The sequence below is a fragment of the Ahaetulla prasina genome, chromosome 13 (assembly GCF_028640845.1).
Source record: "Ahaetulla prasina isolate Xishuangbanna chromosome 13, ASM2864084v1, whole genome shotgun sequence".
NCBI classification, from domain to species: Eukaryota; Metazoa; Chordata; class Lepidosauria; order Squamata; family Colubridae; genus Ahaetulla; species Ahaetulla prasina.
The window spans coordinates 1,014,670-1,037,435 of record NC_080551.1 but is presented as its reverse complement, the minus strand read 5'-3'; the positions used below and the strand labels follow the sequence as shown (position 1 = coordinate 1,037,435).

At 45.4% G+C, this 22,766-nt stretch overlaps 1 protein-coding gene across 19 annotated transcripts in view; it reads right to left on the bottom strand.

Annotated features, from left to right (window-relative positions):
* Positions 1-8,166: 8,166 nt before the first annotated feature.
* The window catches only part of TLE3 (TLE family member 3, transcriptional corepressor), a 51,014-nt gene continuing 36,414 nt past the window's right edge, over positions 8,167-22,766 (bottom strand). For 3 of the 19 annotated variants that reach the window (XM_058156739.1, XM_058156750.1, XM_058156759.1), the window contains 14 exons: positions 18,885-19,089; positions 18,436-18,452; positions 16,796-16,927; positions 16,492-16,542; positions 16,056-16,301; positions 15,144-15,276; positions 14,201-14,388; positions 13,305-13,369; positions 12,703-12,952; positions 11,689-11,936; positions 10,554-10,701; positions 9,377-9,527; positions 8,941-9,017; positions 8,167-8,746 (listed from right to left, as the gene is read on the bottom strand). In XM_058156739.1, coding sequence (XP_058012722.1) covers positions 8,639-8,746; positions 8,941-9,017; positions 9,377-9,527; positions 10,554-10,701; positions 11,689-11,936; positions 12,703-12,952; positions 13,305-13,369; positions 14,201-14,388; positions 15,144-15,276; positions 16,056-16,301; positions 16,492-16,542; positions 16,796-16,927; positions 18,436-18,452; positions 18,885-19,089 — 2,019 coding nt within the window. In that variant the 3' untranslated portion in view covers positions 8,167-8,638. Of the gene's footprint in view, positions 8,747-8,940; positions 9,018-9,376; positions 9,528-10,553; positions 10,702-11,688; positions 11,937-12,702; positions 12,953-13,304; positions 13,370-14,200; positions 14,389-15,143; positions 15,277-16,055; positions 16,302-16,491; positions 16,543-16,795; positions 16,928-18,435; positions 18,453-18,884; positions 19,090-22,766 lie in introns of those variants that run through there. The other 16 variants (XM_058156744.1, XM_058156753.1, XM_058156745.1 and 13 more) reach the window with 12 other exon arrangements.

Here is a 22,766-nt window from a genome sequence, read left to right as displayed (position 1 = left end):
ATACAAAGCTCCAATTCCCAATCCCTATTCCCATGACCAGTCCCCCGGCCAGCCAGTGTGATGCAAGTATGATGTTTTGAGAAACTCCGAGGTGTGAAACCAATATCATTCCATTCTCAGGGTAAATGGCCTTGAAGATCCTGATACAAGTCGGTTTGGTGATCTGGTCTTCTGTTGACAATTCTCCCTCCCATTTCCATTCCAATCACCACCACCTCCCGCTTTCCCACCATTTGATACACAGGCGTGGATTGACCAAAATGCCTTTTCCCTCCCTTCCCCTTTGATGGCAGGAACTCATCAAAGTGCAAGGCCAACGATGGAGATACTGACACTCATGTTCATCCCCTTGATCATTGATTGGTGCTGTCCCACAGACCTCTGTCACGTCCCTGGGCTGACATCTGTCCAAAACAATCTCAACAACTGCAATAGGGCTTCCCTTGTAAAGTGGCCAAAACTGCATATGGTACAAAAGGCGGCGACCTGATTGGTGCAAGAAACAGGGATCACATAACACCTACACTGTGTCGTGTCCCACTCCTCCGCTGACGGCCGGGTCAGGGAAATCCGAATCAGGCTTGCCTCTGCAGCTCTGCCCAAAGTCCTAGCAAAGTCCTCAGAGCAGGCAGGAGACCAGAAAGTGACTTCAGCAAGATAAGTTCGACTTTGCCTGACTCAGAGACTGCCAGAAAGCAGATCCTTTATATAGGCCATGGGGTGTGGCTCCATGACTCAGCACTCATTAAGGCCTGCCCCTCCCTTCCTTCTGTTGCCTCCGCCTATCCAGTCTTCTGATGCGAGGGTCACTCCAATCAGCAGCTGTTGGAAATAAACTTTCCTCAGGCTCACATGCTGTGGAGGAGGGGGAGGGGTCTAGCTGCTCCGTTTGCCTGGGCATGGAGCCAGGGCTGGGGCCGGGGGGGTGCTCCCTCCTCTGCAGCCTGCTTGGGCATGGAGCCAGGGCTGGGACCGGGAGGCATACATTCCTCCGTGTTCGGGAGCAGATAAGAAGGCCCCGGCTGCTGTGAGAGCGGGCAAGACACAACACACTGAGAGATTGGCAGAGGTTGCTGGCTGCTAACCAGGCATGACTTAAGATGCTGGTCTTGAGCTTTAAAGTCCTGTGTGGCCCTGTGTGGCTTCCCATGAAACTCTGCCTTTACTTGGATCAGCAGAAGAGTCCCTTCCAAAGATGAACCCATTGCCAGAAGCTCTTCTCTCGCCAATGAGAAGAAGATCCTCTCCTGTGTGGCTCCCAGACTGTGGAATCATTCCTCAAAGAAGTATGTTTGGAACCACTCTTTGAATATTCAGGACAGAGACTGAAAAACAAGTTCTTTCACTGAGCTTTTAACTGTTAATTGCATTGGTGTTAATTTTGGTATTAATTATATTGATTGTGCAGCCATGTTTTATAACTTTTATTTTCCTTTGCCACACTAAACTACTTGGGAGTTTTATACATAAAGAAAGGCCAAGTATATATTTATTAATATATTTTTCAAATACTGTATATTTTAAACTGTTAGTTAATTACTTAACTTCCCAAATTAGAATCAATGTGAAAATCAGTTTCTTCAGACTTCTTTGCTTTCTGTTTATTTAGGCTTCTAAAATGTGATAGTTTCTGACTAGCCTACAGGCTCTGCCACCTTTGAAGGTTGCTTAGAAGTTGCAGGCAACCGAAGAAGGATCCCCTATTTGCACTCAAGGATACCACAGTCAGGACAGCCCCTTCTTGATGTCATCTGGATAAAGAAAGGAGGCCCTGGCAGTGCTTCAGCAGATGCTCTCCTGGAGGGCTGTATTTGCATGGATGCTTCTGGATGCCTTTTTTTTATTGACATTGCATTGCTTTTGCTGATAACAAGAGTGCAGTAATGGGGAAATGATGGGATTGACATTTTCAAAATAAAACTGAAGTAAGCAATACAATTTGCCTGGATCACGGTATATCAGGCTGAGGTATGCTGTATAATTTAACAGACCTATTCTTTGCATTTAGGGAGCCTTTCTCAAGAGAAAAGTTGTAAATATTTTATGACATATTTACCTATTTCATACATATAACTACTATGGTACTGCAAGAACTAAAGTGGGAAATAAATTGTCCAAATACATACATGGAACTGACTGTAATAATATGATAGATTACGTCTAATCCTAACCTTGCCCTGCACTGAATCTCCTCTCTTCTCTCATGATTGCACCAAAGCAAATCTACTGAGGCAAACCAGTCTCCATCTGATAGACAGAAGGCCATAGGCTCAAAACTCAGCAGTCTTTCATTGACAAGTATGACCTTTCATTTCCAATTTTTAAAAATTTAGCTTCTCCTTTGAAAAAAGTTAATCAGCACCCGTCAATCAAGATTGTGTAACTATCATTATTCTTCTAAAAAGGTTTTTTGGGGTGACAATCATAAAGGAATTTGGGGAGTCAATCTTGCTTGGTACCTGTTCCCTCAATATGGCATGCCTAATAAAATGATTTTTCATATCTGTATTAACTTTAACTTTGTGATACCATAAATAGCCATTTCACCCAAATCTCAAATCATGTCTTTCCAACTCCAATCATTTCCTATTTCTCAGAGGCCTCCACTCTCTCATCACACTGGACAGCAAGCAGCAAAGTATAAGGCTTTATAATTAAACAGACAAAATATTTGGGGGATGATATGCTTGATCAGTGGGGGAGCAATATGTGGAGCAAAGGACTGAAATTTATATTGAATTATAATTTGAAAGTTATAAGATGATGTGGTTTTTAATACATGATACAGTGTCACATGTGTACAGGAATGTCAAATATAGGTTGGAAATGTAACCATTTAGAAAGGCAATTTCTATCATCTTTGGTGGGCATGTAAGATAAATAGAAAACATTGGAATCAAATATGTATTTTAATTCAGAGAATTTTAAAAATAAATTTACAAATGAAACCAGAGGTTTTCCTTTTACATTTGATAGATAAATAGATGAACAGATGGGACTTTGTTTCTTTATACTGCTACAAGAAGAAGACTTGTATGCACAGAAATGGAAAGGCTTACAAATTCCTATACTGGAAGAATAAATAGATGAGGAAGATAATGGAGTTGGCTTAGGTGGCAAAATGGACTACTCTGATTAAAGACAAAACTTTGTCTAACTTTGTTTCTACTTGGAAACCACTGTTGGACTTTTTGCTATAAACTAAAAAAAATGAACATTTAATTTTGGGATTTGACAATTAGAACTGTTTTGATTATAGAAATATTGTGTATTATTGTTAATTTTGGAGAAAGTTGTTAATGTATTTGTATCTTTTATCTGCCCTGAAGAAAGTTGAAAGGTTTGGGTTTTTTCCTTTTTCTTTAAGCTCTTTTCCCTAAACCATCTTTTTTTGTTGTTGGTTTTATATTTTATACATTGCTGAAACCTAATAACAATGTTTTAAAAAATTAAAAAGAAATCTACCATTTTAAAAAGATGCCTGTCAGTCAGGGGAAGCTTCTTCATCACCAGTGTTTCCTTGTGGCCTCTGCTGCTTTGCGAAGGGCACCCTGGCAGCAAACAATTGTTCATTATGACTTAATTACAGGAATTAGATCTGGTGGGATTCAGCAGTGGAACAGATGAGGGTGGGGGAGGCCAGCAGAATGTTATGCTCCATGTCATCAGCTAGAGAGAGCAGCAGCTGACGGACCCTCCAAGCTGCGTCTGGCCATCTGCTCTGGGAGCAGGAGACAAGGGGATGGAGGCAAGGAAACAGGCGTGGAAAGGGCACTGAGCAACGTGTCTCCTGGTATCAGGATTGAACAAAAGGTCTCCATTTCAGCCACCCCACCCTTCTGAGTTACGGCCCTATTTCCCCATTCTGGAGAGAGGAATTAGGGTCGCATGAACACATGAGGCACAAAATGCTGCTTAGTAGTAGCCACATCTGTGCTCCCCTCTGACAGTTTCCTTCACCTTGGATGATGTGGTTACTGAGCTCCTACAGCCTCCTATACACACAGGTGTAAATTGTGATGAAAGTGCTCCTCAGCTTTTTCTCCTAATCCTGCCCTGGCTTCATGTGCCATGGAATCCCAACTGTTTTCTTCAAAGACCACTTATAGTGGAACAAAAAGGTTTGTCAATATCTGTTGAAAAAGGCTGATCTCTCAGCCTTTATCATGAGATAAAGCATGTGAAATTCTTGGGGTTTAACAGAAAGACATGAAAGAAAGGCAAGTAGGAAGTTCAGACTTTAAAGGCTCCTCTCAGGTAGGGCAATGACACAAGACCTACCATTTACCATCAGCAGCTAGAGCTGAAAAGACTGCAGACATCTGGCTACGGAAACAACTTCTTCCAAACTTTTTCCCATTTATACAAACACAGAGAATGCTGCACTGGAGTGGAGGACTGTGGCTCCAAGAGCAGGTGTTAGACTAGTCACCATTAAAAGCACATCTTTTCAAGTCTAAATCTTGCCAGCAACTTTAGCTTTCTTTGCTCCTGAATGTAATGAGTTATTACACAGTCTACCAAATATCAATTCCTTTCCGTTGATGTGAAAATTATCCAACTTTGAAATCTGTAATAGTGAAGCTCACTGCCATGAGTGAAGGCCCATCAAAGGCTGGTGAGCCTTGCAGACTCTCTTCTGCATAGCAAGCCAAATACGGACTGCTCTGTTCCACACGGACTATTTGCACTCAAGTATATTTAAGAACTTCAAACACAATGAAAAATGAAGCTCAACCCTAATTTTCTACAATTAAAACTACTCATTACTGAATCACTACTAAAATTAATTTAATCTAACTATTTAATCTAACTATTAATTTAACTGTCTAACTATTTGAGAAGGGCTGAGCAGCCACACCGGATCTGCCTCCTGAGCTGAAGGCCATATTCCGCCTAAGCCCTGTGCTGAGAAGGGACTGGGCTGGGTGGCACTTCTAATTCCACAATCTATCAACCTGCTTCTTCAAAAAAGGATGGTGCTGATTCTATGCAGAGCCACAAGAAATGGAGACCCTCGTCCATTTTGTCAAGAGCCTCTGAAGTTTCAATGAGCTCAATATCTAACTAATAGCTAACAGAAATTGAGCTATTACCTCATTTCATTCAGTCTTATTTCATTCCCACTCAGCTCCTGCATTTCTGCACATAAAATCAGCCGTTACTCTAATCACTCTTTATCTCTGCTATAGGTTTGAAAAACACTGGGGATAATCACTGGATATGAAAGAGGACGAATGTACTTTAAGGGGGGGGGGAGAGCAGACAGCCAGGAAGCCCTTGCACATTCATGCACGGCACCCCTCCAATTCCAAAACTATCACTGAACTAACAAAGCTATGCCAAAGTTAGGTTATGGCACTTCAGGCAGCAGGTCAGATCTTACTTGACTTTGGCCACACAGAAAGCACATTAGGGCAGAGTTCCCCAACCTTTCTGGCTTTGTGACTGGGGAGGGGAGGGGATTACAAAGAAAAGATGTACACACTGCTTTGTTTGTGCAGAAATCTAGCTGCGTGTGCACTCGCGTGCAAGTCAAGCTGTGGCACGCATGCTCACCTGCTGCTCATGCAAATCAAGCTGCGCATGTGCTCGCATTCACCCACCGCTTCCGCGGCCCGGTTCCAAAGGAGCTGCAGCCCATTACTGAGTCAGGGCCTGGGGGTTGGGGACCCCTGCATTAGGAGATACAACTGGAGTTTTACCATTCTTTTTATGAAGATCTGATGAATATTTTCAGATGCATCAAACCCTACACCCAGTGGTGGGATTCAAATAATTTAACAACCGGTTCTCTGCCCTAATGATTTCTTCCAACAACCAGTTCATCAAACTGCTCAGAAAGTTAACAACCGGTTCTCCTGAAGTGGTGCGAACTGGCTGAATCCCACCACTGCCTACACCTCAATCAGAGTGTTATATATAGGTGTTAGGTTTTGTATCACCATACCAGTTTATGCAAAATGGGCTGAATTTTGCTCATTTATCTCAACAAGATAAAAAGAGCAACGAGTCTTCAAGGCACCAAGGGCTACCTCAATAAGGGCCGGAATAGCTCAGGCTGTAAGGAGCCTGTTATTAGAACACAATAGCCTGCAATTACTGCAGGTTCAAGCCCGGCCCAAGGTTGACTCAGCCTTCCATCCTTTATAAGGTAGGTAAAATGAGGACCCAGATTGTTGGGGGGGCAATAAGTTGACTTTGTAAATATACAAATAGAATGAGACTATTGCCTTACACACTGTAAGCCGCCCTGAGTCTTTGGAGAAGGGCGGGATATAAATGTAAATTAAAAAAAATGGGGCCACCAGAGATGCCCCATAGAATATGGGGCTTATGTATTTCACAGATGGTTGGAACAGAGCAAGGCTGGAAAATGGCAGAATTAAGTTCCAGTCCTATCCAAGTAATAGGTGTCAGTGACTCCGACATTAATGTTTTCTGACTAGTTGAGAATAAATCTCAGTGAAATCAGAGGCACTTCAAAGATCAACCAACATCTCCAACGGCTTAAATATTCAGTCTCCCTGAAGGAGAATCCATTCATTTCCAAAGCCAAAGCTGACTTCTTATGCCATCAGAAAACCCTCCTTCACTATTAGCCAGAATTCCTTTTTTTGCAATTTGGAACAAATGGCTGGTGTCTTATTGCCCAAAGCGTAAAAATAATTTGCCACTTCTTCTGTGCAAATTTGCTTAGAAAAGGTGTAGCAGGAAAGAAAAATATCCTCCCGATTGCCTGAATTCTAAATTCCATTCCCATGTGGACAATGCACTTCCTGGCCATGAGCCAGCATCTGAGCTATCCGAATGCCCTCTGGCAGCAGAAATCCTGTCCTCCAAAGAAGTGGGGCTGACTTGTCTCCTTTCCCCTTCCAATAAAGATAACAAGTACAATTACAGCTATGACCCCAATCGAGCCCCAACTTTTGATTGCTAAGCGAGAGCCTTAAGGGAGTTTTACCACATTTTACTCAATCCATGACATCTCCTGGCTCTAACAGTGAGTGATGTCAAGTTGGCCATACCCACCCGGTCACATGACCATCAGGTCACACCCACAGAACCCGTAGGGAAAAATTTTGGATTTCACCACTGCTTCACACCTCAAGATATTGGAAACCTGCTCATTTGCAAAGTTTAATTAACATAAAACTGTAGACCAGGACAAAACAGAATCCTGATTTGTAACAATTCTCCCCTCCATTGTGGGTGGGGGGGCGTAGCTAACCCACAACTACATACATGAATGTTCCGGTTTATATTGGTTCACATGAAGAAGTTCACATGGCATCTTCATAACCCAACCCAGCCACATACAATCTACTTTAAGCCCCTTCAGTCTGCTGGTTCTTTTCAGTGGAAGGAAAAGCAGCCCAACCCAAGGATTTGATATCCCAGACAAAGAACCTTCCACTCCATCTTCCTTTGTGTATCAGCATGGCCTTTAATAGAAACAGGTAGTTTTTTCACCATTAAGTTACAGTTACCTTTTTAAAAACCAGATCAAAATCAACAATTAAAAAATAATCCATAAAATGTGGTATAAAAATTCTTTTTCATATGCTACATTACAAGGCAAGATCTTCTGCTACACAAATATGTAATTTCCTGTGTTTAATTTTATTTACTCCTTTAAGTACAAAAATGCCAGAAACGGGTCTCCCTCCCTGCTCCCTTCCCCACATACAACATCTGCTCATGTCAACAGGCTGAAACACGGATTGCCAAAAGCCACAGAAATCCCACCGTCCACCAGGTTCATTAGTAAACTTAAAAAACAACCTGTATTTAAACATTATTATCTATTACTTTACTTTCATTGGAGTAAAAAAATCCCACCACAAGTTGCTATTCTTGGCTCCCTGAGCATATTAGTTAACTGTTGCATTCTTGAACACCCGTCCTCTCAGTGTTTGGGTCCGAAGACTGGGCTGGGCAAGGGCCCACTTGGGGGGCAAGGCATCCTGTTGCCCCGACTGACAAGTGCTTTGAAAACAGCGACTTCTCCGCTGCCATCAGAATCAGAAGAGAAGGGAACCGGTTGGAGGCTCAACGCCAGAAGAACCAGTTCACACATCCAGGAAAGAAAACCATTTCATGGAGGACACCTTTGCTCAGGGTGGTGACAAAGGCTGCTCAGAGTATCTCCAAGCACATTGTCAAGGGGAGGGGAGGGCAGGGTTGGGAGGAAAAGGATTGTGGCAACCACCAGAATGGAAGCAAAACTGAAGCAGTTCACAGCGAGAGCAGACCAAGGAAGCGATGGCGGTGGCAGCAGCAGAAAACAAAGAGGGCAACAACACGCTGCTGGCTAGCAGACCAAGGAAGCCTCCGCATGAAGCTCCTCCGTTATCTACAGTTCCTACAAGTCCCTCCTGAATGCAAATCCAGGCCGTTAGCTGCCTTCTGATCACAGGCGTGAGGCCTAAGAACCAAGAGAAAAACACCAACCAGCCTGGACAATGGGTTGCCCTGATCAGCTGGACTGAGCTTCAAAGTTCCTTCCAGAGTTATTCCAAGGTGGTCACAGAAGATCCAACCCAGGTCATAAAGCCCTCCAGGGGGCATCAAAGGACCCTTCAGCTGCTCTCCTTTTGTGTTCTTTTGCCGGAGTCATTAGCCAAGTCAGAGCTACTCAGTAGATTACTTCGTAAACTGTGGCCTTTTTGTCACCCGAACCTGTGACAATGTATTTGTCATCTGCTGAAATATCACAGCTTAAAACGGAAGAAGATTCTTTTGACTTGATGGGGAAAATAAAAAGAAGAAACAATCCTTTTAGTTTTCACAGGATCAGACAGTAATATCAGCAAGTGTCTTGCTGGTGCTTGCATGGACATGCGGCTGCAACTGTGTGTAGGCAGCAAGAAAATGGAGAACAAAGACTCAGAGGAGCCACGCCTTCCCCCTGCCCCCAACCCAGGGGAAGGCTCTCACCTGGAAGATGCTGGCTCCATACGGGGTCCTCCAGGCATTGAGAAGGTTGTCTTTGCCAGTGCTCACAAACCACTTTCCTACAGACAGAAACTGGGCGTTAGCTTTCCCAACAAGAAAACAAAGCTGGAATGTGGATAGCACCATTAATCCAAAGGACCTTCTTAACTTCCTGCCAGGAAGCCAGTGCGACAGCTGACCCAGCCTCTTCCCTGCTTCTATTCGCACCTTTTCTCAAAATGGGCAGGACATGTCCTGGGCACCTGCCTCCCCTTATTGCTGCAGGGGTAAAAAGCCAGCTGCTGATGCTTAGTTGCAGCTTCAGGAAATGCCTGATTCCTCCCAGGTCTCAAGCAGCCTTTTCCTACCTCCGGGACCATCAACCTGCAAGGTTCAATCCCTGCCAGTGAACTGCACTCTCACCCCAAGAGAGACTCACCACAACAGGCAAACTTCAGGGAGAGAACACAGCTTTCGTGCAGATGGAGCTGATATTTGTCAGGTTTGGTGTGATGCAGCACTTCCACATTGCTGCTCTCTAATCCCACTACAAGCCACTCGCCTGTTGGACAGTAGCCGAGCGAGAAGATCTACAAAGAAGACAAGGAGCAGCTGTTTGGAGGTGCCTCTCAGTATTGTGACCCAGGCCCAAGTAGGTAGCAGGAAACTCAGTCAGTGAAAAAACAAACAAACTTTATTTGAACAGCTGAGAATTACTTCATTCTCAGCGTAGTCCAACTAAATTAAAGCAAATTCCTCCCAACACAAATTCCTCAGTCCTATCGCAAACCTTGGTCCAATCAGGCAAACTGCCAAAGGCCTTTCTTGGCAAACGTTCAGAAGACACCAATACAAAATAAATGCAAGAAGACAAAGTTTTCAATGTTGTTTTCTGGCAAAGCCCAAACGCTGTTGCTGATCTCCTTACAGGAGGGGCCAATCATCTCTTGACCCTACTCCCAAGTCGTTCTTTTTGCTTGAGCTGCTCTTGCCTTCTGGCAGCTCTTTTCATGCGTGCATTAGGAACAGGCTCCTCCCGTTCCTCTGCCTCACTACTATCAGGCTCTGGAAGTTCTAGAGTCCGCACCTCACTCCCCGATGGCCCTGGCCCCACCTCGGCCTCCGACGCAGAGCCCTCATCCGGGCCTTCCCCAGCCTCCAGGACTGGCCCACCCTCTTCCTCAGCCACATCGCTGTCCGACTCCGTTGCCAGCTCCGCAGGCTGCTGGCGGACCACAACACTCAGCTCAACTCCTAAGGTTAAAATGAACTGCTCCCAAAGCAAGGAGGAGACAGAGGAGGGGAGGCTGGTTCTGCTGCCAGGCTGCCTGTCCCCTCCCTCTTTTTCAGCATCAGGTTATTTCTTCTTTCAGACTGGCTTTGCCTTGCAAACTAAAGCCCCTTGTTGGGTTACATGAATTTTAAATCCAACTCAAGCTGGGATTCCGAGAGCAAGTTTGGTAGCTGTGATGGGCCACCGCTTCCCCCAGGCTCCATTTGGTCCTAGAATCCACCTCCATCAACCCGGTGCTTCTTGGATGATCCTTTTAGTTCTTCCTCCCTGCAAGAACTCAGGCTCAGAGAGGTTGGGCCCCTGGGGTCAAGGCAAAACTCACCTGGGAGGTGAAGTCATGTTGCTGTAGCTGCCTGCCTTCCCGAAGGTCCCAGGAGCGCACGGTATTGTCCAAGCCCCCCGTCCAGAGTTTGGTGCCATCATGGGAGATGTCAATGCAGCTGGCGCCATCCGTGTGACCCTGGAACTGCCTGAGAAGGGAACCGAGACAAGGAAAGAGGGTTTCTGACTCTTCTCTTATGTCTTGTTACTTATCTTATGAAATTTACGGAGTCACTCAATTCATTCTGGCCAGTTTACAATGAAAACCCAATAACTACCCCCACATAAGATGGTGGGCAATAAAACTTATAAAACAAGTAACAAAGCCTAATCATACAAAGTCCCCACAGAAAGGGCATCTCAGCATCTGGGGAAGGGGCAGGCTTTTACTTCAAGGACCACAAGGTCAGGCAACACAAACTCCTCGCGGGATATTGCTCCAGAGAGGAAGTAACACCACTGAGATGGTACACTTCCTAGGACTCATTAGATGACCCTGTTTTAAGGACGGGACCCTGGGCAGACACAAAGGGAGAAAGGCAGTCCTGAGATAACGAGACCCCATGGCTTAATACATGCTTCAATTGTACCCAGATGCTCGCTGGTAACTAGCCCAACTCTGATACCGTGACTGCTTGTAACCACCCAAATGGCTGCCTTCTGGATCACTTCCGGCTTCTGAGGGGTCTTCAGGGGCAGCCCCAGGAGAGCTACACACACGAGTGGCTACGAAAAAGGAACCCTGGTCCAGATGAGGACACAATTGGCAGACCAGATGAACCCAGGCAAAGGTCTCCTTCCTCCTCAGAAAGAATCTGGGAATTCACGAGCCCAAATTTCTCCCCTTGCAAGGATGAGAAGCATTTGGCCGACACCCTGAAGGAATTCTCAGGTATCAGCCTGGAAGACCGGAGAGCCAAGCAACAAAAATAACAAGTCCTGGGGATGAGAGCTTGGTGCTCTTGGTTAGGATGGATTATGACAAGCAAGGAAGAGCTTTGAATCTCCTCTTTTATTTCCCAGTGGGCATAACTTTGTTATGCCAGACAGTGAGAAACCTTCTCCTAAACAAAAGAACACGGAAGCAACCTGCAAACCCCTCATGCCAGCAATCACTCAGATTTGGGGAAGCTCACCTAACCAGTGTCTGGTTGTGGAGATCCCAGACGGCGATGTTTCCATCACTGCAGCAGGAGAAGCACACCTTGGCATCTGGGCTGATGGCCAAGGCATAACAGGCAGGGGCAGAGGAGGTCAGTTCTGCCTTGATTCTGGGGGTGGGGGAAGCCAGATCCCAAATGGTGAGGGTGCTGGCCTCTCCCCCCACAATAAGCGTGCGCCCATCTGGAAGGAGTTTGCAGGAACGGATGTAGTTATCCCTGTTCTGGAAAGAGAAACATCCCCAATAAAAGCGAGGCAGGACTCCTTAGAAAGGCTTGGAGATCCACCTGTTTCAATGATATTGGGATAACTCTTTGTGGAAAAGGAAAGCAAGTACTAAATATCTGCAAGGCTAAGGGTGCCAAAATTAGCTTGGTTATTTTAAAAAACAACAACCATCTCTTTCCCCTAAAAGAGCAATGACATTGGTGATCTCATCTAATTGGTGATCTCATCTAATTGGTGATCTCATCTCAAGTTACATCCTTTCAGAATCTTATGTTCTCCCCACAAAAGGCCACCCTGCCCATCCTGCTGCTGTAAGAACAGATAGTGAAGGACTTTTTTCCTTACGGCCTCCCAGCCACACTCATCTCTGGGCAGTCAGCAACCACTACCACAAAACTGATAAGAAACCAATCAACACTGTTTATGGAGTAGTTGCCAAAACTTGGAATCATCACATCAAGGCGGGCCCAGAGCTCAAAGGAATCGCCGGGGATTTAGCACCTTCAGGAAGGCCAGCAGAGTCAGGACATCCAAACCTGGTGAGGAGGGTATGCAAGCCTTCCTTTCCTGTAAGATGGCCCAGTTAAAAGAAGGGTGCGAAGGATTTCTCCTCTGCTGGATGTCGTGGGACAAGTAAGTGATTGGAGGTGGGCAGCCTCACAAATAGCTCAGTAGGTGATGATCTGCACCCTGACTTCATCCCATAGACCTTGATGCAAGTTCTAATCAAGGTTCAGGCAACTGCCAGTCCTGCCACTTACCAAGCAATCTAGCTGGGAGATGGGGTTCTTGGTGCCCGGCTGGCTGATATCCCAAATCTTCACACAGCCCTTTCCCCCTGTGTACACATGCCTGGTTGGGTTGCTGATAGTCACGGCACACACCACTTCACCATGGCTCAGGGTATTGATCTGACGGGCGTGGCGGGGGATGCCAGGGCCAGCAAGGGCATCATGAGGAAACGGAACTGGCTGCATCTGCCCATCTGTGCCGACGTGAAATGAGTAAGCCCTAGGGAGAGGACGGGTGGGGTGGGGGTGGGGTGGGGGAGAGAGACAAGGGTAGCTCCCGTTATTCACAGCTGAGTCCTGCTCAGCCAAAGCAAGGTTAACCGAATTAACCTTGACCCACAAACTGAGGATTGCCCTATGCTCCATCCTCAAGTCTCTGCTGAAAACTCTTGTTGAAAGACCCACAGATCATTCTCACCTACAAGCTTTCTCTGTGGCACTTGCCACATTTTGGAAGCCAGGTAACACCCCCCCTCCAATCCTTATTAAGTAGCTGTCTTTCTACAGAACCGGATTCAAGACTGAAAAAGTTTGAAGTTTGAACTTGGGGACAAAGTCTTAGAGCAACTTACGGTTTGCCACCAGGAATGGAGGGCAGGACAGGAGTCCTCATTGGTGGATGGGGGTCAAATCCAACCTAGACATGAGATTTTTGAAAGGCACTCAATAAAAGGAAAGAAGTCCCGATCTTACCTCCAGGAAAAGATTTAAAGACAGTCCCAATTTCTGATCCTAGGGAGACAAAGGTCTCTCCCCCAACCCCTGGCATTTCAGCACAAGTGATCAGAGGCCAGAGAGGCAGAAGGACAGAGAAGAATTATCCCAACCAAGAGACCTGCAGTGCAAGTCCTCCAACTCAAAGGCTCCTAAAATGCCACTTGGAAAACGCAGGATATGGATGCCAATTCCCCGCCAGGCTACCTGCATGATGTTTTTTTAATTGCAGAACATCTGGACATTCACAAAGAAAGCTTTCAGCCAGATCCCTTGGTCCTAAAGCTAGGTTTCCCCTCAGGTGAGAGGCTGGCAGTAGCTCAGACCCAGTGACCTAAGATACCTTGATTGATACCCCCCTCCTTGAGCAGCTCTGGCTCTGGAGGTAAGCCACAGCCACCAGTCCCTTCTGGAGCCCTCAGCCCACTTCTCAGGGTAAACAGAGCTGTAGAAATTCATAAACTGTCTGCCTGTTTTGTAAGGGGGGGACGAAACACACTATTATTCTTGAAATGTATTTATCAGTATTCCACTGGGCATATGATTTTTTTCTTTTTATGCACATTTCTTTTTTGGTCCTATCTAGTTTTGCTTTGTTTTGTGTCTCCCCCCCCTTTTTAAGTTTGTATTTTAAAAAAAGTTTAAAAAATAAAAAATTATTGGGGGAAAAACAACAACAAGCGTGCTCCTTTCCTGCAGGGCGACCATGTGCTCCCCCCGTCCCCTATAGATAGGAGCTTAAAGGTCTACGTACAGCTCCAAAGCTCACCATGGGTGACCGGCCATAGGCTACAGCGGCAGCTGTCATTTGAGGGGGGATGTTGTGCAATCCTGCATAGGCCCCAGGGCTGGCAAGGGAGCCATTCATCTCGTGATGCCCCATCATGGCAAAGGGGGCAGCATAAGAGCTAGCGAGGGAGATGGGGGTCCTTAAGGCAGATGCTAGAAAGAGTCAAAGAATAAGCAAACAATCATTGACTATATTCAACGTAGATATCAGACTAAGAGTTATCAGACTGTTTTTGAATGATTATGATGTATTATTTTTGATTGTTTTTGGGGGAAGTTAGGAATTGATGATTGTAGGGGTATAATTAAGTTGGGACGAAAATTTTTTAGCATATGTTTGTTTTATTTTTAACTATACCTTGTGCTCGTTCCGGGAAGTCGGGGGGGGGAGGGGGGTTGTGAAGGGAGGGGGGAGCAGGGGGGGAAAGGGGGAAAAAAATTTTGTAAAACTTTTTGAATAAAAAAAATAAAAAAAAGCAAAAAAAAAAAAAAGAATAAGCAAACAATCAAAAACAAAATGCAAGATTGCGCAATCAAACTGAGCAAAAGAAACAAGGCTGGTACGGTGATTTGTCCAAAGTCCTTGGGGAAGGTCCCTGAAGAGAGGACAAGGAACTGCCGGTCCAAATTGCAGAGAAGCCAATTTTGGCCAGGGTGCAAGAAAAAATTCTGAGGAGCAAGAGCTGTTCAGTCCCAGACCAGCTGAGACAGGAGTTGATGGAGCACTGGAGGCTTTTAAAGAGAGACTGGAAGGGGCTGTAATAGCTGGTTCTTGTATTGGGCCTGGATTATCCCTTTTTGTCCGGCATTCTGTGAGTCTATGAACTGCCCTCAAAATCCAAATCTCTCCCTCCATCTTTTGGTACAAGCAGACCCCGCAACGTAGATCAAGGAGAAGCACAACCTACCCAAGGGATCCATTCCAGGGGGCTTCCCTGGTGCCGGTCGGAGGCCCGGAGTGCTGCTTGTCCCAGGCATCGGTACATCGCTCCTTGGTGTGGGAGTGTTGGACTTTAAACCAGGCGTAGAGGATTTATCATTCTGAGTCAAAACAAGATTTGAGGGAAGGATTGACTATTTCTGTTGCATTTAAACATTTTTTGTTTTTAACTGGGGACAAAATACATGGTTGCCTTTCAATCTCAAAATCAATTCTAAAATTCACTTTCTTTAAACAGGATGCAAACACTGTAAAACATCTTAAGATTTTGCTAAAGATTTTTCATTACCACCATCCTGAGTCAAAAGAAATCAGAACCAAGATTCACCGGTGATAAATTTCTCTGCATCCTCTGAACCATAAATGAAGACTGGAGATGGGATTAATTTGCCCAAAATTACTTCAAAGTAATTGGAGTTTCCCCATTCCAGTGCCTAACGAAGATACTTTATACTATGTTCATGTAGAGAAAGCAAGCTTCATTTTGACAGTTGGTTCATTGTGGCTCTTTCACATGCCTAGCTCTCCTTGGAGGGGAGACAGGCAGCGTACACTTTTAATAAATAAATAACCACAAAATTGAGTTAGCCCAAAACAGAGTTAACCCTTCCGCTTGGAATTTCTGGGGCTGCCCCTTTGTCTGCCCCTTCTTGTCCAATAAGTGGGAAAACACCTGGAGCAGCAGGATGTGATTGGCTTGGCATGAGGTCAACTTCAGCGGCCTTAGGTTTGTTGGGCAAGAACATCCCCCCTGGTCACGGGACCCTTGTAGGTCAAGCCCAAGGGACCACCCAACGCAGAGGACCTGGCCAGTATTCCCAGAGACACTTGTGGGATGGAGTCCCCCACAAAGGACGTGGCTGTTCATACTGTGGCTTACGTGGTCTTTAGTCTTGGAAGACGGGGTGCTGCTGGAGGAGGCGACGGAGGCCGGGCTGTTTGGGGCGTCCTTCTTCAGTCCACGGGCTTTATCCAGCCCGTTCTCCGGAGGTGAGTGGGCAGGGCTCACCCGGGGGGTTGCTGGATCCTGGCAACAAAAGCAAGTGCTCACCACAAGCAGACCTCCAGGGCTCCTTCCCCGAACTGAGGAGGTTGCGAGTGCAGGTCCAGACCCAGCTAAGCTGTTCTGCACAGACAATGCAAGAGAAATCTCAAGGGAAGAAACTAGGTAAGCCTGCTTTTCCTCAGCAGTCTCCATGTGGTGGATACCCTGCCCTGGTTCCCTGGCATTGCCCATCCTCTGCAAATACCGCCACTGCTCTCCTGAGGAATGGGGTGCAGTGCCAGGGGCAAGAGAGGGCCACCGCCAGGCCTACCTCATTGGAGACATCGACAACCAGGTCATCGCTCTTGTCGCCATCACTATCCTGAAACAGAAAACCGTTGAGGGCTGTAAAACCAAGCCAGGCCCAGAACCAGCCCCCAGGGCAGCTCCTCTAACTGCTCTGGCTGCACCTTCCACGCACCCCTCGATCCCCCTGCCACAGCCATTCATCCTCCAAACAGGAAATGGGAAGATTCCTTGACTAGAATTCGGAGCCCTCCTTGACAAAAGCGACTGGTGGCTGCTGCCAACTGGTTGATAGTGAGCCAAAAAGACATCTGAAGCTGAAGACTCACGTAGCGGCTCAAACCCTCCTTCTCCTCCACCTTCCGCTTCTTGGGCTCAATGCCGGCATAGTCTGAGCAGCCCCTGTGCTTCTCGCTGGCATGCAGGCCCTCCGATGGGGAGATGGAGATGTTCTGGGGAAGCTGGAGAAAATGCCAGTGATAAATCAGATCCCAGACCCAGAAATGTTTTCCCATCAGGAATATAGATATCAGTGTTGGGAGAGGGAGAGGGAGGGGGAGGGAGGGCACAAGGGTGCTGCCTCCCCTATCCAATGCCAGTCTCTCCCAGGAAGCTTTTAGAAAATTGCCTCTCTAGTCTGTAAAGTGCTTGGGGCACTGTGGATCTCAGCAATAGAATAGAACAGGATTCTTTATTGGCCAAGTGTGATTGGACACCCAAGGAATTTGTCTCGGTGCATCGGCTCTCAGGGTACATAAAAGAAAAGAAAAACCTTCATCAAGACTCCTAAGGTACAGCACTTAATGGTAGTCATCGGGTACAAATCAGCCATCAGGAATAGTGCTTTTGTGAGCCAAATAATGGGACTCAAATGTACATATGCCAACATGCATGCATGCACACATAAACACACACATAAATCAAACTTCCCTTCAAGCAGAAGTAATTCACTACGTTTTGAAAATATCACTCTGTCTTTTTTACCTATAACCTGCAAGAACGAGCACTGAGCTGACACTGCAATGGCAGAATTGGGAGAAATGTTAGGTTCTGCGTGGAACGATCAGCCTCCCGCTAAGCTTTAGGTCAAATCAAAATCATTTCTGGGCAGAGGCTCCTGGCCATGGTAAGAAGGGGCGATTACCAATATTTAAATTCTGAGGTAGGAATCAGCACAAAGCATCATGAGAACAAATCCCTGAAGAGATTCTGCTGACCAAACACTGGGAAGGAGGCAAAGCAAGGGACTTCCCAGCCCCCAAGAAAGAGGTCTTTGAATTTTATGCGATGCTTGGAAAAGGCAACCCTTCTTGCTGTGGAAGATCTCCCTTTACCGCCTGAGAGAGACCTCGTGGACACTAATCTTCAAGATGGAGAACAATTAAAGCTTTTTTTTTTTAAACAAAAGCAACATCCTTTCTGGATCCAGGCAGAAGAGAAAAGACTCCGGGTGGCTTCAACTTCCATTCTATGACAGAGGACTGGCACAGGGATTCCACCCTCAGCCCTAGAAACTTGCTAGGGGATTTTGGGCAGGCCAGCCGTTCAGTCTCAGTCCAAGCCACCTCACAACATATAATGCTCTGCATGCCACCTCGAGCTCTTGAATGAAAGGCAGTTGATCAATTTAACATAGAAACAACCCAATGGCCACAACGTGCTTCCCCTCAAGCCAGCCAAAATTGTAGGAAATGGAGGGAAAAGGAGCCAAGGAAAAAGAAGAGCCAATGGGCTTTGTTCTTAATTATGGATCCTGCCCAAAACTTCAGCAGCCAGGAAGACCCTTCAAATCAATAGAATGAACAGAGAACAGAGAAGGGCATGCACTCTCCCCAGGAATCGATAGTTTCAATAGCCAGAAATTGGGATTTTACCTAGATGAAGAGGACAGGCAGCCAGATTCAGAAGATGGACAATCAATAAAGCAATCAAAGGTTAAAAAATGGAGGTGGCAAAACAAAAGACTTACCGCACTAGAGTCACGGTCTTTCCAGAATGCAGCCCAAGTCACAGCAATGGAAAAAAGACAAAAAAGGGGGCAGGAGAGAAACAAGCACAAAAGAGAACATCAGTCTTGCAAAGTGGGCCTTTCTGGTTTGGCTCAATAAAAGTTCCATTTTGGCTTTTGTTCTGAAGAAGCAACCAGGGCCCAGACAAAATAGTGGAGAGGAACACCAAGAGGAAGGCAGGCAGCAATGCAACAGCTTTGCACACACCTGGAAGAAGTGGGAGAAGCCAGTGCAACATTCACGCTGCTGGTGGGTAGAATCCCACTAGTCTGGGAAGAACTCTAGGGAGGGGGAAACTGGCTGACTCTTAGCCACTCCCTCCCCGAATACTCAAGAGCCTCCAGAGACACAAAAGCAAGAGGCTGGCAGGCCAAAGGCTCAAGGACGAAGCCAGCTTGCATGTCCTCACCTCGAGGGTCCAGATCGTGCGGATGCTTCTCGTCTTTCACAGCCAAATGTGCTTGGTTGCTGAGGGCCCCAAGGGCCAAGAGCCCCGAACCGCTCCCTGGGACAGGGGGGATCCCTGGGGGTGGCAGGCCTGACGGGTGAGGCGGCAGCTGTACCTGGGGCCCGTGAGGGGCGTGGGAGAGGTGCTGGGCCTGGAGCTGCTGCTGCTACGAAAAAGCCAAGAGTGAGAAACAGCAGGAAGTCCAAATACTGCACAGACCCCTTTGCTTGACCAGAGGGAGACGGGGAGGTGGGAGAAAAGGTTCACACCCCTCCCAGAACACCCTCCTGCAAAACCACTGAAGGAAGAGGAATTCAAAGGAACCGAGAGCACTTTTAAGTTTAGGATTTAGGACTTCCTGGAGCTTCAGCAAAAGGTCTTAGGAAACATGCAAATCATCAGTTTCAGTCTGTTCATTCAATTTCAGGGTAGGAGTTTGTTTCAGCATCAGTAAAATCATCCTTACTTCAACCGAAAGTAAGGATTTCTGCCCAAGACAACATTAAAGAGGGTCTGGGAAAAAGACCGTTAAGAAGAGCTGGACATTACAGCGTGAGCAAGAGGCTGGAGCGAAACCTTCAGCCAGCCTCATCCGTTTATCAAACATCTGAAGGCTGAAGGCTGATCCTAGATCCCAAAGGTCCTTTTTCAAGAGGCAACTGGACTTTGTAAAATTTTGAAGATGTTTTGGAAATCTTATTGTGTGGCACTGATGAACATACTATTGCTAAAGTCTATAAAATGTTATTGAATTTAAATCTGGAAAATAAGCAAGTAAAGCATTGGATATGGGCAGTGGGCAAGGAAGTTTGGATATAATGTAATGCTTGAACAATGGGAGATTATGTGGAATAAAGGTTTAAAATTTACGTTAAACGATAACTTAAAAGAAAATGATGCATCTTTGGTATTTAACTCCAGATAAATTATCAAGAACGTATTTCAAATGAATGTTGGAAATGTGAATGAAAAGAAGGGGCTTTTTGTCATTTATGGTGGACATGTGATAAAGCAAAGAAATATTGGAGTAGGATTCATATTTTAATACAGAAAATTTTTAAAGTAAATATAAAAAGAAAACCAGAGACTTTTCTTTTGGGTTTATTGGAAAAAATCGGAACCTTGATGTTATATTTGTTGACGGCACAATACACTTTATGCACAGAAATGGAAGGTCACCTTGATCCCCACAATGGACAAATGGCTGCAAAAACTGATGGACTTAGCAGAGATGGGTAAATTGACTGTTTTGATTCAAGAAAAAAAATACAAATATCTTTATTTCTACTTGGAAATCACTTGTGGACTTTGTATCCGAGGTGGAAAAAATGAAGCTTTGTTTTTAGGTTTTACCTATTAGATTTGTTATAGAAATGGCTAGTTTATACTATTATTTAAAAGTAAAAAGTTGAAGTTTGATGCTAATGCCTTATTCTACTGCACCAAAGACGTCAATGCCTTTTTCTTTTTTCTCCTTGCTTTCTCCCACTCTTCCCTTATTTCCCTATTTACTTTTGTATTTTCTTTGTATGCTATATTATAAACTAATAAAATTGTTTAAACCATTGAAGACGTTTACCTTCTCATCCAGGAAGCTTCTTCAGCTCTAGCTGGATGGAGGGGAATGAAAGGATTTATACTCCTTGCAGACAGGAGTCTGCCTGGTGCAAATGAGTCTCTCAGTGAGTCATTAAGGCCACCTGGAGGTTTATCTGTGCCCTCAGGGTCACCTGAGCGGTGCAAATGGGTGTGGAACTGTTGGGACTGTGTTGCAGACTGGAGATAGATGATGTCCTATCCCTGCCCCTCTGTTGAGGGCTGTTCAGTTTTGACATGGATGGCCTCTTTGACCCCTCTTTCAAACCAGTGGTCTTCTGTCCAAAATGTGGATTTTGTTTCTTCCAAAGACTGGCCTTTGTCTTTTAAATGCAGATGGACTGCTGAATCTAGTTCTGATGGGTTTGTTCTATGTTGTGCCATGTGTTTATGAAGTGGCTGTTTTATTTCCCCGATGTATAGATCTGCACATGGCTCACTGCATTGTACTGCATTACCACGTTGCTCAGTTTGTGTTGGGTGGACAAGCTTCTGCCTTAGTGTATTCTTGAATATAAACCATTCTCCACCATCCAGTCAGAGCTGAAGAAACTTTTTGCACAAGAAGCAAAACGTCTTCAAAGAAAACCCAGAAAGTCCAGTTGCCCCTGAAAAAGCACCTTTGGGACAACCATGGACCTGGATGACTGAGAATCTCCACAGGTATCCTATATAATACAGACAGTCCTCGATTTACAATCACAGTTGAGCCCCAAATTTCTGTTGCTAGAATTCAGCTGTTAAGTGATTTTTGCCCCCTTTGTCAAGTGCCTCACTGAAGTTCAAATATACGATGTCCACAGCATTGCTCTGATCCACTTCTATGGCATGATCCATTTAAAACAAACCTATGCTAGCTTATAGTAAAAGCCTTGTTTGTTTCTAAGCGCTCACAAATCTACCACTCGATTATCTTTTCCAGCTTATGATGTCAAGACGATTGGCTTAGAAGTTCCTGGATCCACTCACCACCCCCCTTTTTGTAGACTGGAATCACATCATCTCTTTTCTAGTCCTCTAGGATTTCCCCTTTGAAAGATTACACCTGCCAGCTCCTTCAAAACCCTGGAATGTAAACCCATTTGGCCCAGGTGATTTGTACTCATCTAGGATGGTTACTCTAGGTCAGTGGTTCTCAACCTTTATAGTGCTGCGACCCTTTTAATACAATTCCCCACGATGTGGCGACCCCAACCGTAAAATTATTTTTTTTTAGGCAGCGATTTCACGCGCCTCAGCAGCCGCAGAAGGGGGGGAAAAGCAGCAAACTTTTTTTGAATTTATTGCGCCTGAAGCAGTATTGGCTAGCGATCTGAACTGCCTTGAGGACGGAGGCATTAAAGCAGAGACTCCTCCCCTATTAAGTTTATCGTGCCTGAAGCCAGATTAGGCTAGTGATTGGGAGTGATTGCTTGTGGAGTCAACCACTAGAGCGCGACTCGCAAGTATACTTCCCATATTTCCGATGGTCTTAGGCGACCCCTGGCAAATCGTCATTCGACCCCCAACGGGGTCGCGACCCACAGGTTGAGAACCGCTGCTCTAGGTATTCTCCTACTAATTCCTTGCCTGTTTTTTCCTCCTTCAGTGCTGGTTTTCATAGATTGGGCTTTTTTTTTCTTTTGCATGAAAACATATGCAAATCTTCTATTATCATTTCTTTGACTTTGTTTTTTTACATATTGAAAAAAACCTTTCTAATAGCAACTAATGCTATTTTTATTCTGGGCCTTAGCTTTCCTGATTCCCTCCTTGCAGACTCAGGATGTTTGTTGGTATTCTGCTTTAGTTATGTGTCCCTCTTTCAATTTTTTTTTAATTTTTTGTCCCTCAAACCATGCTGATCTCATCTGATGTCTTTTTTTAAATTTCTCTGCGGTATTGTTTTTTTGCTTGGGTCTTCATTATTTCATTTTTCAGATTTTTCCAAGCATCTTGAATTGTTTTTCCTTACTATCCATGGAATCATTCCTAGTCTCTCTCTCTTGGCTTGTGGAAGGCAGGCAGCTCTCTTAGAGCCTAAAACACTAGTCTGACTTGGTTCATTTATCTGTGGTTGGTTAACATCATCTCTTTTTGCAGTAACCTCCTGCTGCCAAAAGAACTGGGAGTGGGGACACCAGAACTTACTTCTCACTCTTCTTGTTTGTTCAGTATCGGTAGCAGACAAAAGACAAAATGACCCAATGGCATACAAGGCCTCTGGGAGGCAGGACATTCCAACCTCCAAAACCCAGCCAGATCAGA